The sequence below is a fragment of the Aythya fuligula genome, chromosome 20 (assembly GCF_009819795.1).
Source record: "Aythya fuligula isolate bAytFul2 chromosome 20, bAytFul2.pri, whole genome shotgun sequence".
NCBI lineage: Eukaryota > Metazoa > Chordata > Aves > Anseriformes > Anatidae > Aythya > Aythya fuligula.
Window position 1 is genome coordinate 6062945 of NC_045578.1, and position 16827 is coordinate 6079771.

General features: G+C 50.4%; 1 protein-coding gene across 1 annotated transcript in view; it reads left to right on the forward strand.

Annotated features, from left to right (window-relative positions):
* LRRC75A (leucine rich repeat containing 75A) overlaps positions 1 to 16582 on the forward strand; it is a 65156-nt gene extending 48574 nt beyond the window's left edge. Inside the window, exon 4 of the mRNA XM_032200901.1 lies at positions 14988 to 16582. Coding sequence (XP_032056792.1) covers positions 14988 to 15591 — 604 coding nt within the window. The 3' untranslated portion in view covers positions 15592 to 16582. The remainder of the gene's footprint in view (positions 1 to 14987) is intronic.
* The last annotated feature ends 245 nt before the right edge of the window (positions 16583 to 16827 follow it).

Genomic DNA, 16827 nt, shown 5'->3' on the forward strand with positions numbered 1-16827 from the left:
GCGATGGAGATGAAAGCACCAGTTTAATTTCCCAGCTGCTCGGTGAGTTTATATCATCTGGCTGAGACCAGATGATCCATCAAGCCGTTTGCTGGAGGCCAGCAGGTTGCTCGTGGGCTGGCGTGGCTCCGGAGAGCACGGTGCTGCCTTGCTTACTGCGCCAGAAAGGTTTGCTGGGACAAGACACGAGCCCTGGCTCAGCACCCGTGCGTGGGTGAGGGATGTTGTGTCCCTCTGGGTGCCAAACTGGTGCTGTGGCATCAGATGGAGGTGTCCAAAGAAAGCTTCATCCCAGCTCCTGCGCTGTGGGCATTCATAGCGCGAGCGTGTTGGTGTTTTGCAGCATCAAGACATTTGGACTGATGAGGTTTAGGGCAGATGAATCGGTGACTGAGCAGGCCAAATCCTGACCCTGCAGGTCCAAAAATGCCTTTCTGGCAGCCGGTGAGGAGAGTGCTTCTGCTTGCAGAAGTCTCATAGCTGTGGGAAGGGAGCACGGTGTCCTCGCTCTGTCAGAAAGCGCCGTGGCTGCCCTGGGGATCTTTTAAGACCCCGGGACCCAGGTATGCCAACAGATTGTCACGGGCTGAGCCTGGGCATGAATTTGCATGCTTCCAGCAAAATGTGAGGAAAACAAAACGTGAGCAAGCATTGTTATGCAGTACTCGGATGGCGACAGCCGGAGACACCAGCTGCAGCGTGGTTTTGTGCTGCGTGAGGTCTGTTGAGCCTCCATCCAACCTGAGAGCATTTGGGACCAATTCAAATTGGTGTGATTTGCCTTGGAAATAGGGAATTTGCCTCGGCCACAAAGAGATCACTCCTACAGCCAGCACCCCTTTGCTTATGGACAACAAGTGCCTCTTCAGAGGAGTTTCTCCTGCCTGAAATAACTCCTGGCAGGGACACTTTGCAAGAAAGCAGCAGCCAGCATTGATTTTGGCCGGGACCTGGCTTCGTGTGTCCCACACCAGCTGCCCAGCATTGCACAGGACTGTCAGATTCATGCCCTGCAGTGGGGCTCGATGCCCTTGCCATCTTCCCCATGCAGCATTTGGGAGCTCTTGCTTACGGAGCACGGGACATGCAAACACACGGTGCTTGTTCCTGCAACCGCTCACTGGATTCAAATTAAATGCATGGCAAATAGGGATTTCCATTGATTCAAATTTCTGCCTTGCCTTCACTTCGCCCACACAGCCCTGCAGCAGCTCGCCCTGGCTCGCTGGGCTGCTCCCACTGGCTTTTTGGCTGTTTTTCTGCTGGTGCAGTTTGTCCCCGATGGCTGCGTAATCTCAGTGATGAGTCGGCTGCTCCCTGCAGATGCTGCCAGCCCCTGCTCACCTTGCTCAGCCAAAGAGTGCCGGCATTAGCAAAGACCAAATTTTTAAGCTTGTTGGAGCTAAACTGTAAATTATGCATGCATATTGAAATGCCATCCGGGTACATGCTGCAGGGCAAGATGTAGTGTTGGAAGGGGCTTAAGATTTTCCATTCAATCACTGTAAAATGAGCCCTTACCCCATGTGTTGCCCTCCGCAAACCTACTGGGATGCTCCAGAATTTTAAACAATTAACCCAAACAGTGGAGTACCATTTATTCCCTTTTTTTTTTTTTTTTTTCCTGCTGATGAATACCGGTTTTGACAAATGCTCGAATCGCCTTTGCTGTTCCCTGCTTGAACAAATGAACCAACAGCCAGAAGTACTAGAAAATAGCCTAAAGGAGAAAAAAGTCTTCCCTGGCAGCAAGAGTGGAATGAGGTGATTTACAGCACCAGGGCTTTCCTCCCTGCTTGCGTGCTCTCCTGAGCTGGCTCACACTGCTCAACCTGCCGCAGCCTAAAAGCTTCAGGTAGCCACCAACACGACCTGTGCCTTAAAACCTTGGCTCCCAGCCTCTATCCTCCTCCTCCTTCCCCCCAACACACTAAGAAATAATTCAGTTTTCTCCAAGGGAACATTCCTAGGTGATAATTGGCTTGAAGGGAGCTGGAGCCATGCTCTGGCCCTTCCCTTTTTCCCCTTAGGAAGAATAAAGAGGGCAAGCAGTGGGTATGGTGGGAGCAGGACCAGCAGCCCCACTGACATCCCTGCACGCCCTTGGTGGCACCTTGCTCCCTGAACGTAATTTTTCATCCTGTGCCTGATTAGGAAAGGCCTTTGACTGTTAAAGGTGTGACTTTGTGTTTTTTTTTAATAATTAGTCCTCCGCTTCCTCTGCGTCTGGGGGAGTGGAAATTAGATTTGCTTTCGGCACATTGCAGTGATTGCTTAAATCTATCCTCAAAACTCAGGAAAGCATCTAGTAGAAATTGTTATTAAAGTAGGAATCTGCTGGCGAGATAATTAATCCCCCACACACGCTTCCTCCCTGCCTTGGAAGTCCTCCAGGCACCCCGTGCCCACTTGTCTCGTCCAAACCCCGCTGCCTTATTCCTTTTTTTCAGCCGGCCACCTTGCAAGAAGCTGCCCGGTGTGGCTGGCTCCTGGGAGCCCCCGGCTACATTTCCCAATTAGGGGAATCGAGCTTTATGGTGAAGCTTTGATAGTGCATGGGGTTGTTTTTTCTCAGCCCTTTCACGTTGTGTGTCGTTAGCAGCGGTAAATGAAGTGCTCAGTGAGCTCATGCATCACACAGAGCCGAACCTCGGGGCTCCCGCTTCTGATCAGCTTTTCGGTTTTGTCGCTGCTCTCTTTGCATGAAAATAACGCTTTAAAACTGGGATGCAAATGCTGGGGTTGATGAGAGCGCTGGAAGCGGTGCTGTCCCCTGGGAGCCTGGCCCTGAGGTCCCAACTCGCCCTGTGGTGACCCAGCCACAGATGGGACTCGTCCCTTTCAAGTCGAAGGCTTCGTAATTAGACGTGGCATATTCCCTTGGCTCAACGGGCCAAAAGGTGGAGGAAAACAGAATAAAGGTGCCCTCTGGCACGGGCCCAGCTGGGATGGTCGAGCATCATGGCAGCATTCAGCCCAGTGCAGATGGAGCTTCTGCATCCCAATGAGGGGCTGGGCAGCACCTCTGTTAGCAGGGAGACCAAACTGCAGAGCTCAGATCCCGACAAGGTGCTAAGTAATCAGGTTTGGCTTTTGAGACTCTTGCCAACACGTGGCAGCTTGACACACCCCTGAAAAAATGGGACATTCAGGCCCCAAACTGATGTCTTGTTTGTCTAGCAAGGAGCCCAGGGTAGCGCTATGCTTCTCCGGGTGTTTCACCCTCCCCTTGCCCAGGGTTAGCACTTATACTGTTGTTTTTTTTGGGGGTGGAGGAAGCTGACCTCATGTGCTCAGTCTCTCATGACGATCACGTCTCACCTTTCTGCCAGAAGATGAGGATTTTTCCTCAGTAGCATCTCAGCTAATAGAAAAGTGTGCAATTAGAACTAGTCCCCTCCTGCCCACCCTGCTTTAATCAGCTTTTGGGTCAGCTTTTAGCCACTGGTGGCTAAAAGGTGGCTCACCATTCTCAAGGCAATGGGGCTGCAACTTGCAAAAAATATATTGATGCTTCCACACAATATGGGCAAGTCATCTTGGAAAGATATACGCTGATCTCTCCAGCATCACTCATTCTCTAACAGCTCAGAGCACAGCACCATGAAATGTCATCACTGATGGGTACAGAAAACAGAAAAAAGGGCAAAATGCTTGCATTGAGAAAGCTGAATGGGAGAGGGCGATTTGCTTGTGGTTTTAGTCATTGTTTTCTCCTAAAGCTCCCTGCAGCGCAGCATTTGATATGACCGATAACAGGGCCTGTCTCGTGTCAGAAAAGCAAGTAGGTTAAACAGCCAGCTAGGGAAAATTCAGGGAAGGTTTTTGTGGTTTTCCTGCTTGTCCAGCACAATGTGCAACACGGGAGAGACTGCGGGAGCTGGGCGAGCGCTGCTGGCGTGCAGGACGGAGCGGTGTATCAGGTTACCTCCGTTCTGCCTGGCTGAAAAGGAAGTCTTGGCAGCCCACGTCTCCTCTGATATTCGCTCCCTTTTCATCTTTTTCGGGGAGATGAAGGCTGAAATCCCCTCCGGGAGCGGGGCAATAATCTGCCAACACCAGCGAAGCGCTGCTGGAGGAGCGTGTTTGCTTTGGGCGGCGAAATACGCTCGGCGATGCCTGCTTCCTTTCATTTGGCGTTGTATCCCCAGAAATGGCAGTGGCTGCTCTCTGCCCACCCTGGGCTCACGGAAAGGGCCTGTTAAAGGGAAATATGAGAGCAAATATTAGGTGAAGAGCACTCGCTGTGGCTTTCTCTATCTGCCTCTCTGCTTGGCAGCTGGTCACTCTGGCGGTGGAGCCCTTCTTGCTGTGTAGATCCTCCTAACAGGGGTGCCCTCAGCTCCCTGGCCTGTCCCCAGGGAAGCCGTCAGCCCTACTACCAGAGGGGCCCAAGGAAGCCGTCAGCCCAAGGCAACCCCAGAAAGAAGCAGGGCCCCGGGGAGCCGGGCTGGCGGCCGCCTCTGGCGCTCTGGCTCTCATCAGCGCGGAGCAGAGGCAACGGGGGACCCCTGCCTGCCTAAACTCTTCCAAATGTGATCTGTGCTCCGATAAAATAAACAGTTTAGGGAAAGCGAAGCCCCAGGCACACACTTTGGCAGCTGATCACTCCCTAATTGCAGGAAGAGCAGTTGGGAGAGGGCTTTTTTTTTTTTCTTTTTTGATTCCTCAGGCTGGTTTCTGATGAGAAACTGGTCTGGAGGAGCAGAGTTGAAGCTTTTCTCCCTCCCCAACCCCAGACAACGATCCCATTTTCCTTCCCCTCGCACTGACGGAATGTAACCCATGTCAAGGAACAGGAAGCACAACCAGGCTCTGCAACGGGTGAACCTCAGGGAAACCCTTTATGGTTTCATACATGCAGTTCTCTGCAAGCTTTTCCTGAGCTTTTTGTGGTGTTCGACCCCCCCCAAGGGGCAGGGGTGAGGCCTACAAGAGGCAGAAGTGGGCGCAGGCACTGCTGTAACCCAGAGACCCACAGCATGGAGCCGATGCCCCTCAGGCCACCCGGTATGACCGTGGTTGTTCCTTTCCCAGGCAGGAAAGGACGACGATAATTAATGCCAGCCCCTTCCACCCACATGCGGACAAGGCCTCCATCCTCCCCCAGCCTCCCAGCCCAGCCCCTGCCTTTCTCCCACCCTCTCTGGTCTTTTCCTTTCTCCTCCTTTTCCTTTCAACTCACCGTTTTGGAACTGTTTTAAATATATTGGCAGCAAATTATGTGTTTTTATGAACGATTGCCTTCGGTGGTTGCTCTTCTTGTGGCCTCTTTCTTTTGGACACTGAGAATTAAAACCTGATTCAAAGGTCTTTTTTTCCAGTCACATCAGCCTCCCTTCTCTGTAGTGGAGAGCTGCTCATGTAAATCCAATAGGGACTTGGATATTTTTAATATACCTAATCATAAAAGTCCCTTTCCAAGAGCTTTTTCATTATTATTTTTTTTTCTGTGCTAGAATTTAAAGAAAATATTCTTATTGTTTGTTCTAACGTAAACTTGAACAAATTCTTATTCTGGTCAAATTCTATTCCTGGAGGTCATTTACAGAAGCGGCAATCCCAACATGTTGTTTTCTTTTAAATTCTTGATTGTTTTTCTGTTGGCAGTAGTGTAAATTGCCTTTCCTGCAAATGCATGTTATTAATGGGGCGTCAGCTGCAGTTTCTTATTACTCTGGAGTAGAGTTTGTTGGAAATATTCCAGCACGGTTTCTCTATAGGAAAATGCAGGTTCGTTGAGTGCAAAATGTATCATAGGAAGGAGGTTATAAATACTTTTCATTTTGGGGGTAAGGAGGGAAGAAAAATGGAGTACTCCAACAGCGCAATATTTACATTTTTCTACGAGAAGTTAAATAGGGCTATAATTATAGCAAAGCATTTTGATGGATGCCAAAGGCTTATTTTTAGAATTTTGTTTAGCAGGAAATTAAAAACAAGTTGGGAAAAATCCCTCTTCGTGTAACACATAAATGGTGGCTCTCGCAAAGAGTAAGGCCGACGCTTTCCAAAACACTTCATCTTGCCTCCTCGGCTCTGGACCATGACGAGGAGCTGGCTGTGCGACATGCAAATGAAAGCCATTCTTCTGCTTAATTATCCCTGCTGGAGATATTTATCAAGTTGCTTCTTGGGCTAACAGCACTTCATTTTCTGAGAATCTCATTGCTTTTAAAGGTTTAATTGGGTTCTTTTACTAAATACCATGGCGATAAGGTGACAGTGGCACAGCAGTGATCTCACAATTGTAGGCTGCTCTGAGCGGCAGGGAAAAGAGGTTTTCTAATGGCAGCTTGGCCATGGGAAGGAGCGGGTGGTCTTTTGGTCCATTCTGCACTTTTTGCTTGGCTTATCCTTGCCACCTGCTCTAGGGGCCATAAAACCCCAGCAGTGGCTGTAGGTCACCAAATATTCCCCCAAATGCAGCTGCTTCTCCAGCAGCCCAGGCGTGTGCCCCAGGAGTTTGTCTTGGTTGGGTTTTCCTTGGGTTCCCGGGTAATGGAGCTGTGATTTCTGCTTGGCTGATGCTGGTGGGTCACATTTATGTGGCTTGGACTGAAAACCTGAAACATTGTGAGTTTTTTCCCCTTTTAAATCCAAGTAAATTGTTCAGTGTGTCTGTTCCCTTCTGCCTGCCGATATTTTTATTCTCAGCTTCCAAAATCAACGCAGTCTTCGTACTTCCAGCAGCCCATGTGTCCGTGAAAGGCAGTGCAGCAGCCAGCCCCTGCCTGTTCACAGAGCTGCCTGACCTTCATTACCCTGATCATTTTCCTCTTGCTCTATCCTAGCACATGATTGAGACCTGTCAGCCTTAGAAAGGGACCAAATATCAAATTGCCAAAATGTTTAATGCAAAAAAAGTCTCTGTTATTTCCCTTCCTCAGAAACATGCTCTAGTGTGGAATTAGAGGCAGCTGGGGAGATGTTGGTTCCATTACCCAGCCCCAAACAAAGACTGTTCGCTGCTAATTCTGCTCTCTTCCTCTGAAAGCTCTTTCTCCTCAAGGAGACTCCACACCCAAAACATCAGGTTCCTTCCTCCACGCACACATTACTTTGGACGTTAGGATGCCTAGGTGTGTTTTGAGCCAGAGCTGGGTCTTCCAAATCCAAATCTCAGCCCGTGTGAAATAAATACCCAGCTGAAGTGTCAAGGGCTGTGCCACGAGGAGGCCATCCGATGTCAGGGTCACCAGGGGTGACAGGCAATGTCCCTTGTCCCCACCAGCTGGGAGGACATCGGGTGGGCTGTGTCCCTCCCGCTTGCGGTCTGGGGTGAGGTGCTGGCTGGTAGGCACCAAGGGCTGGGTGACACTGCTCTCTAGTGGATGGATAGCTCTTCATCGAGTGGGATGGAGATGCAGGAGCTGAGGCTGATGGAAAGGATAGGTGCTCATTTGTGGATAAAAATGATGTTTTCTTGTTGTTTGCATCATGAGCTTTTAGAATTGAACACATCTATGGAGACAGCACACCGGCACGGAGCCATGTTCACCTTCAGAAATGAAATGTGACTTAATCTATCCATGATGTTAAGGAGTTATTGACGAAGATCTTCCTGATCCAGCAGTCCTTCCACTAAGACACTGTGGCTGAAACCAAGACCCTTGCTGGCTCTTCTAGCAGGGTCCTGGTGCAGGGGATGCTCTTGGGTGCACAAAAATTGCTTTCCTCATCCAACACCCCATGTACTTAGCAAGCTTTGAGCCTGGAATACGAGAGGAACAGGCCTGTGTAGCTTGGTGAGGAGCCAAAGAAAATTCAGCGGGATTTGGAAAGGAAAGGCGAGTAAACACAGAGCTATTCCTGGAGCAGCCCCTGCTCTTGGGCACGCAGAGGAGGTGAGCTGCAGGCATCACACGCACGCAAAGCTGGGCGTGCAAGAGGAAATTTGAGAGAAAATTGTAGCAAACCTTCCAGCTGTGCTCTTAACTAGAGGCTTAAAAAATGCTGAGCTGGAGCAGAGAAATAGCCCAGCGTTTGGTCTTCAGGAAGGGCAACAGGCGTTCCCCCTGCAATAGGCTTTAAGGCTGTTGCGTGACATCATTCCCAGCAGCCAGAATTATTTTATAAATGGAAAAATTGGTTTTGATGTCACACATCAGGGACAAAATTAGGAGCAAAGCCCACAGATGAAGAGCCACAGGCCTGGGGGGGTCTGCCTTGCCTCCCCCCACATCACACGGTGCTCGCCTGAGGTTGCGATTCTGGCAGCAGAGACAGGACGTTACCAGTGGGGATGTCGACACGTTACGATGTGAAAACTGCAAACCTTAGCAGAACCGTGAACATTCTTGGAGCGAGAAGAGATCAAAATAACTAATCCCCACTGGCTCTTTCCTTCTTACCAGCGAAGACTTAGGAATTTCTTATGTGTTTATTGGTAAGCTCTGAAGGAGTTTTAAAGTTACATATTTTTATATTTTAAGAAGTCATCTTTGCTCCGAATCGCTGTAAGGAGAGAAGTGAAATCTTTCTGGCTGTGAAAACCAGACTTTAAACTGCACTGTTAGTAATCCCCTAACCCTTTCTGTGGCAGTAAGCAAGGAGCTAAAGCAGCCGTTGACTAATCCCAGCCACACACATGTGTGCCGAAGCTGCCGGAGGATGTTGGCGGTGGACGGTGAGCGTGAGACGTGGTGGGAACAGAGTGGCTTTGACTTTTGGATGCAAACCCAGCCAATTTTTTTTTTTTTTTCACCATCCTAACGTGACTGTCGATGTTATCAGCCACAGCAGCGCTGTGTCAACTTCAGACCTCCCACAAAGCCCTTGATCTGGGCTGCATCCCGAGCTGGGAGGGCTGCTGCTCCTTTCATCCGCTGGGAGCTCCGGCTCCTGGGTCAGGGGGTGTTCCACAGCTCATGCACGAAGAGCCTAGGACGCAGTGGTCTGTCCTCATCTTCTCTGTTTTACTCATTATGATGAGTTCAAAACTCGTCTTTGGCCAAACATCACAACTTCGGGACAGGTCTTTTATCAAAGATTTATTTTACCCAAGAAATGAGTGCAGGGTGTACAGTGCTGCCTCCCATGCCAACAATTTTTCTGTATTCTCAGAAATCTTGACACCTATTCTGTAAAGCCTAAAACAACAAAAATCCGTAGATTCCCCACATGGGCAGTGATATTTATGCAGCGAGATATTTCTGTGTTGCAGCCTTGGTGCTTTAACAATGTGACCTTTAAAGAATTATGAGGAAAAAAGTGGAAAAGGTAAAGGCCCAAAATATGAAGCATGTTTTCAAAGTCGATGTCATTTTGCTTTCAGTATTTTTTGCTGGCATTTCTGTGAACAGTTTTCTCACCAGTGACATCACACGCATTTCTTCACTCTCTGGGGATGCCTCATCTTATTTCTTGATTCCTTTCCTCCAAGGAAGTGGCTGAATTGTCCAGTTGCATTTTATTACAGGGCACGTCAGCATCTCGTGTCCCTAGTTATACAGTGCTGTAGGGAAATGGCCTGAATTTAAACCAGGAGGAAAGCCCTTTCTTCTAATTCTCTTTGATCTAAACATCAACATTCTCGGTCATGGGAACATTTCGTGAGCTGATCCGGTGCTGCATGCAAAACAGCTCTCGGTTCTGCAGGAAAGGGCAGCAGTCAGCAGGCTGGCTTGTATGGGGCAGCTTCACATCCCAGCAACACGTCCTGCCAAAGCGTTATCAGGGATTAGTGCACGGATTTACGCCAAAACCTATCATTACAGCAGTCAAAACCCTATATACTGTTTCCAGCTGGGAAGAAAGCTGTGTCTTCCCCTATGGAATAGCCTCATAAAGCATGAGGATGTAACCAAGTGGGTGTAAGTGCTCCTCCACCACAACTCACTGGGATTTGTGTAATGGTAAAATCTTCCTATAGAGATTTGGGGTCATTCTGTGGCAAACTTTATGGCAGGGCTAAAAGTTTTTACAGCTGCTTGTTACCATAATATCCTCCTCATTGCTGTGAGACAGTTCACAGGATCCACGGAGCTATTTTTATTAAATCATGTTTGGAGTTGGTTTGCTTGTTTCCCAAGGGATAGACTGAGCGTAGGCAGCTGCAAAACAGCGAGCAATCCCCCAGCACAGGGACAGGGCTGTCCTGCCGATGGGGGAGATTTCCTCTACAGTTACTATAGGCTGCAGATCTTTGGGGTGGAAAGGCGATTTGTGCAAGGTAATCGATCCGTTTGGGTAGCTATCAGCCAAATCCCTCTCAAGGGAAACGGACAGATCCGTAAGGAGAAATTCTGTATTACTTGTTAGCAGGAATTGTATGGATAAACCAAAGGGGAAAAAAAAAAAAAAAAAAAAAGCAAAGAAAAAATAAAATGTGAAGCAAGACTGAATGCAGCACAAAACAAAAGAGAGCTGCCCTGAAGTTATCCCCACTCCCCCTTTGTTATCTTCTTGGATTTGCTAAATTAAAGCCAGGGAAGAAGGCCCACACAAAGTCACATGAAGGCAGGCAGGCAGCGTCACTCCACACAGGGGATAAAGCAAGGATCAGCCCCTGAATGCTGATTTTGACGATGCTTTTAAACAGTTATCACTTATTCACAGGGATATTATGCCCTTTTTTGAAGTGAGATCACGGTGGTAACAAGCTTTGGGCTCCCTGACTACATCACAAGAGTGGTTTAGGCTTCGTCAGCTTAGGTGGAAAGAAGTGTCTGCCAACATATAAATACATATATATATTTCTTTTTATATTAAATGTATTATTCCATCAGTTTCGTTCCCATTGTTGCCAAAAAGAAACAATATGCAGAGATAACCGTGTCAAATTAAACGTCTTTCTGCCTACATACAGGTGGAAGGGGCCCTGGTGAAGGGATCATTACAGCTCCCACTAATTGCCTGCAGAGGTGTGTGTCTGAGGGTTCGGCTAACCCAGCACCCCACGAACTGTCACCAGCAGTGCCACGAGTCCCCAGGGCACGGGAGGGTTTAGCGGGGCCGTATTGCTGAGCCCCAGGATGCTACTGATGTGCTCGCTGGAGCTTGGCACCAGATCATTTAGTAACAGCTCCTGCACTGCGTGATCCATCCTGCTCTGAGGGAAGAGAACTCCATTAGAGGTTTTACATTAAGCAAGGGAAAACATCAGGGGTTTGTAGCTGTTTTTAAAAAGCCCTCTTGCTCTCCTGCGCATTGTGCTCGAGCTCTGATCCTCCCTGTAGGTAAGGCACTGCTCTTATAGCTACCAGAGCTTCCAGAGCTGTTTACTCCTACAAATCCTGGGCTATTTTCTTGTGTTCAGTAAGCTTTAAGGCTGACCTAACACTTCTAAAGCGAGGCCTCAACTCTTTGGATGAAAGACGCTTAGGCTCAGCCTGGCAATTTTGATTTCGAACATGGCCTTATGGCAGAGCAGCCTAGGCTCAGCTCAGGTGAAGGGGATTTGGATCAATCGCTGACACAACTTCTCTCTGGAGGTATTTAGGCTGGGTAAGCTATTTGCCTAAAGCTTCTGCTGCGAGGAAACCAGAGCCCAGATGCTGCAGCAGCTTTGTGGCCGCTGGCCATGCCCTGACCCTTTCTCCAGCCCCCTTGGCAGTCAGGGGGGAATTCCCGACATCCACCCTCTCCAAAACACTTCATTTTAAAGCAACGTGTCAGGATGTAGCAGATACAGCCTCTTTTCACCACGTTTTGCAGCTGAGAGGAGCCCAGCTGGGTTCTTCTAATTGTGGTCTTGCACCAAAATTAATAATAATTAAAAAGAAAAAAAAAAAAGATTAAAATTATAGAAACTGTCTGGCCAGCCTTTTGCTCAGCAGCCTGCGTGAATAAGCTTTGCCAGGGCAAACCGGCAGCTGAAATGTGCAGATAATGACAAACAGTAAGAGCAGCTCTCGTTAGACTTTCCCCAGCCCCATACCCCACTGTGTCCTGTCCCCAGTGGATGCCTACAATAAGCCACAGGCTCACGCGTAATGATCCAAGATTTGTTAAAGGAAAAAGAAAAAAAAAAGCTTTCCAATCAGTTTTGCCTGCCTGTGGGTAAGCCTCAAGTGATGGTTCAGAGCCTGCTGAGCGTGATTGCGGGCTGGGGCTGCTGTTTATGGGAAAGCACAGCCCACTCAGCACACAGGGAGGCTCATCCATCAGCCTGGTTGGGTTCTGCTCCTCGGCTCTCTCTCAGCTGCCCGAAGCAATGCAGAGCTTTGCAACCATCTGGGCTTATGCTCGCTGCTGTTTTGCCCTAGCCCACGGAAGGTTGCTGGGCTTTAACCCCAAAATCTCACACTGTAGGATCCAGCAGGAGCAGAGCTCTGTGTGGGGCTTCAGTTGGTGTCAGCTAAAGCCGGTCCCATGGAGCCTGAGGACACTCTTGGATTTTGTCTGAGCAGGATAAGCAAGCCCCCATATTAAATATAACACACAAAACCCCAGCATATGTCAGCGCTCTGGTTTCCTTGCTCCTGGTGCCGCATGCAGAAGAAAATAGCATTCCCTTTGCCTCCAGCTGTTTTGGCTTTTCTTATTTGCTCTTGCCCCTTCTGAGCTCATCCATCACCTCGGTGTCCTAGCTCTCCGTGCAGGATACGTTCCTTTTCTCCCAGCCTCTGTTCTCGAGGCTCTGTTATGGATTGCTCCTTCCCCACTGCCGCTGAACAAGACATCTTGTGCTCAGCCCTGTGGGCAGGACTGTGTGGCAGGCTGGTGCAGGCGGTGGTTCTTCACGGCAGCCCAGACTTCTGCCATTCTCCCAGCCTCCCAGGGCTTCCCGTCGAGGGTCCTGAGCTCATGGTGAAGCATTGAGATGCTGCAGGACAGGGCCTGATGGTTCCTGACGATGTGGTGGCACAGAGCAGAGGAGCCTGAGGAGATGGAGACAGCAGAAAACACCTCCCAGAGGAGGAGGCAAATATTCTGGGAGATTGCCCACGCAATGAAATAATTCAAACACATCATTTGACAAGCTCCGGCATATGTTCAACACCTTCCAAGCCTGATTACTACATGGCAAAACAAATATATAATTTTTCTACATTCCTTTTATGACTTTGTAAAGGTTTCAAACTGGACCAGGTCTGCTTGCTCCCACCGGCCTTAACTCTGGCTTCAGGAGCAGAAAGGATTTTGGGGACACCCTTCCTGGTGGCAATGACATTATTTCGGCATTGAGCCTGGCCTTTTCTTATGGCTAGATTGCAGGAGCTGGCGACAGGCAAAGTGCTGGTGGAGATGGTTGCTCCCTGGCTGTCCAAAACCTCCTGCAGACACTGCGCTGCTCCAGGATGCTCGCCCTGCCTCAAGCTCCCGGTCGCGTATCCAAAAGGGTTTTTCCTCTGCCAGGGCTGCAGGCAGGAACAGGGATCGAAATTACCCTCGGTCTCCCGGGTACTTGGGATCAGCTTATTAAGAAGTCAATTAAGAATTGGAAGAATTGGCTGACTGCTGCACAACCCCACGTTTTCGGGCTGGGGAATTAATTCGTGCAGCTGCCATTTGGGTTAGAGCCGCCCCTGTTTTCTCAGGAAGACACGTGGTGGTCCCTGGGTGCCTCCAGTGTCCCGCTTGGTCGCTCCTCTCACACCTACAGAACAGCTGAGCAGTTTCTGGAGCATGAAGAGAGGGAAAATTTGATTTCCTTAAGGAGGCCTTAACATTTCACAGCCTAGTTTGGGTGAAATTCAGTCATTCCACTTGCAGCACAGCAGGCAGGTGCCTTTGTGTTGCAGCATGAGGCTTGCACTGGGCTATGGGAGCCCATAAAGAGATCAGGGCCCCATGAATAAAAAAGGAATTTGGTTCTTTTCCTATGAGGTGTTCCATCAACAGAAATGAAAATCGACACGATTTACCATTCCTGAGCTGGGTTACTCGTGGGATGCCGTGGGGACAAGACTCCAAAGGTACTGGCTGTCTGCACACAGCCCATGGCTGGGGTCGCACGTGGTGGGACGACCATAAAACACCTTCCCGTGCCGTGCAGTACAGATGTCCAACAAGGTGCTGGCCCCAAAGCAGACACTCAGAGCTGGTGATCTTGCTCGGCAAAAGCAGTATCGGGGCTGGTTTCCACCTTCAGCAGGAAAAACCAACAGGTGCCAGGCAGAACCATTGCCCAGCTCAGGGTATAACAAAAGGCAAAATAACTGCAGGTTTTAGTGAGAAGTTCATGCTTGTGCCACAGCAGTGGATGAGAAAGGGGAGCTCATCCAGCTGACAGAGCAATTAGCATGCACAGGGCTCTCCCCACCTCCTAATTCACTCGGAATAATTCATCAGCCAAAAGCCCTCAGCAGCCATCCTCTGCCGACAGGTCCTGATTGTAGATGTGTTCTTTGATTCACTTTGGAAGATAAATTGACCTGTGAAGCTCCAGTCGAGCGCGGGCTAATGAGTCTCTGTAGGGCCATCATGGGAATTTACTCATTTATCTGAGGATTTGGCGGCAGCGCTCAGCTCCCCGGCAGCGAGGCTGGGGAGACACCACAGCTCTAACATGATGACAGTGCTGGAGCTCATCACCCAGCCCTGGAGGTGGCAAGCCCATGTTTGCCGTCTTGGGCTAAACTCTTCCTGTTTTGGGGCCTCAGTTTCCCACCTGTACAGCCAAGAGGATAAAACCCCATCCCCCTGCTGAGCAAGCTGCATAATCACTGCTGTGAGATGTGTTACACCAGCCCTGGCACAAGCTGCAGTTCCTGTCCGTCTAAGCAAGGGTTTCCTTACAGTTTTTGGCTTCTTGCACCTTCAAAAGCAGCAGGACAGTCAGCTTTTTCCATAGGTTTTGCAGTGGACATGGGAAAGAAATACACACTTTTTCTGAATTATGGTTTTTGAATGTGCTTTCCTTGTTTCTCACCACCTATAACCAGCCTTGAAACCCCCCTAGGTGCACAGACACCCCTGGTCTCCAGAGAATGGGTGGTTACCCCCAGCTGAGCATCTCATCTAAATAATTCACAGCCCGCGAGAGGCCCCAAGCAGGGATGCCCCCCACATTTACACCTCTCTCCTTTCCCCCCCTGCAGCCTGAAGGCCGTGCTGATGGGCAAGCCGCAGGACAACACGGTGGACTTGTCGGGCATCCCGCTGACGCTGAAGGACCTGGAGCGCATCGCGTCCTACCTGCAGCACAGCTCGGAGCACATCGACACGGTGGAGCTGTGCTTCACCGAGCTGACGGACGAGATGCTGCTGCAGCTGCTGCCGGCGCTCTGCGTGCTGCCCCACCTCACCACCCTCTCCCTCAACGGCAACCGGCTGACCAAAGCCATCCTGCGGGACCTCACCGAAACCCTCAAGGACCCCAAAAAGTTCCCCAGCGTCACCTGGATCGACCTCGGCAACAACGTGGACATCTTCTCCTTGCCCCAACCTTTCTTGGTCAGCCTCAAGAGACGCTGCCCCAAGCAAGGCAACCTGCCGACCATCCTGGAGTTCGGCGAGGGGCAGGTGAGCGATTTGGAGAGCCAGGATGGCCGGGCTGAGAGCCAGGAGGACCTGCGAGTCGATGAGGGCGAGAAAACCGGGGCGGGCACGACCGACAGCACGGGCTCACAGCAAACAGACAGGACGGTGGAGGCCGGGGCGCTGCCCGGCTCGGAGCAAGACGCTGCCACACCGCAGACGTGATGCTCGGCACCGCGGTGGGCGCGTTGGGCAGGGGTGGCAAACCCGAGACCTCCACAAGCGGGGTCCTGGCAGAGGGTGGGCGCAGGCAGCGGGGATGCTCTGGGAGCGCAGAGCGCCGCCTGCCTCCCCCGCCACGAACGTCGACGTCGTTCTCCTCGACGACCGCACGGACAGGATGGTGGTGAATATTGACGTTGTGGGAAAGCTGGCCGGGGATTTTTTCAAACGTTAGTGCTGTTGCTTTTTAACTCCTTAAAAAACGCATCGTCGAGGTGGTGTAAGGGCAAGGCCCGTAGAAGAGCACAGAAGCGGAGAAGGAAGGTGACCAGGTCTTACAGGATCCTGGCTGGCCTCACGGACAGCCCTTAGCAGATAGATGCCACAGCAGGACTTCAGACCTCTCCCACCCTGACTTCAGGAGCTGCTGAATGGCGTGCCTGGTGAGACGAGCCCAAAATCTGATCACACACCAAGTGGGGGTGTCCCTGCTACCAGCCCCACAGGAGGGCTTTGCCTTCCTGGTGCTGGCGTGGAGCTAGATCCCGTGCCTGGATGCTGCCCTCTCCAGCCTTACCAGAGCTGGGCTGGCCCTGCTGCCTGCCCGGGGTTTATTTGGCTGTAAAATCCCCCTTCCCACCAGCTGTGCTGCTGCGATGACTCCAGGACTTCCCATGCGGTACCTGGAGCTGGCAGCAGGGCACTCGGTGTGTCCCGGGGAGTGAGCGGTGAAGTCCGGAGCTGGGGCTCAGCTCAGGCTCGTTGTTGTCACTGCCAGAAGAGGCCACAATCCCAAAGGTTTATAAAAGAAAAAAAGAAATCCAGCCCCTGGGGTTTTCTCCCCTCTATCACTGCCATTCAGGACTGGGTGCCAGCCGAAGCCTCAAAGCCTCAGAAAGGTTTTTGGGGTCACCTGGCTGTGTTCACCCCCACCCGGACCAGAAGTGCTTTGTTTGTAAAATGCTTTGTTTTGTTGTTTTTTTTATTATTATTTTTAAGAGACATTGTTTTTATTTTATTTTTGGATGGAAAACAGATCACAGCAGAGCATCAGCATGGGAATGCACTTCGGCTTCTGAACCAGATTTTCATTTGATCCTAAACCTGGGGGAGGGCAGGAAAGTGGGAAATCCTTCCCCTCCCTTACATCCAAAGGACCAAGCAGGACTCCCCTTGCTGAGAGGGAGCCCCTCTGTATCCATCCACAGCCCTCCCCCTGACCAGCCCTGCAGCATTATT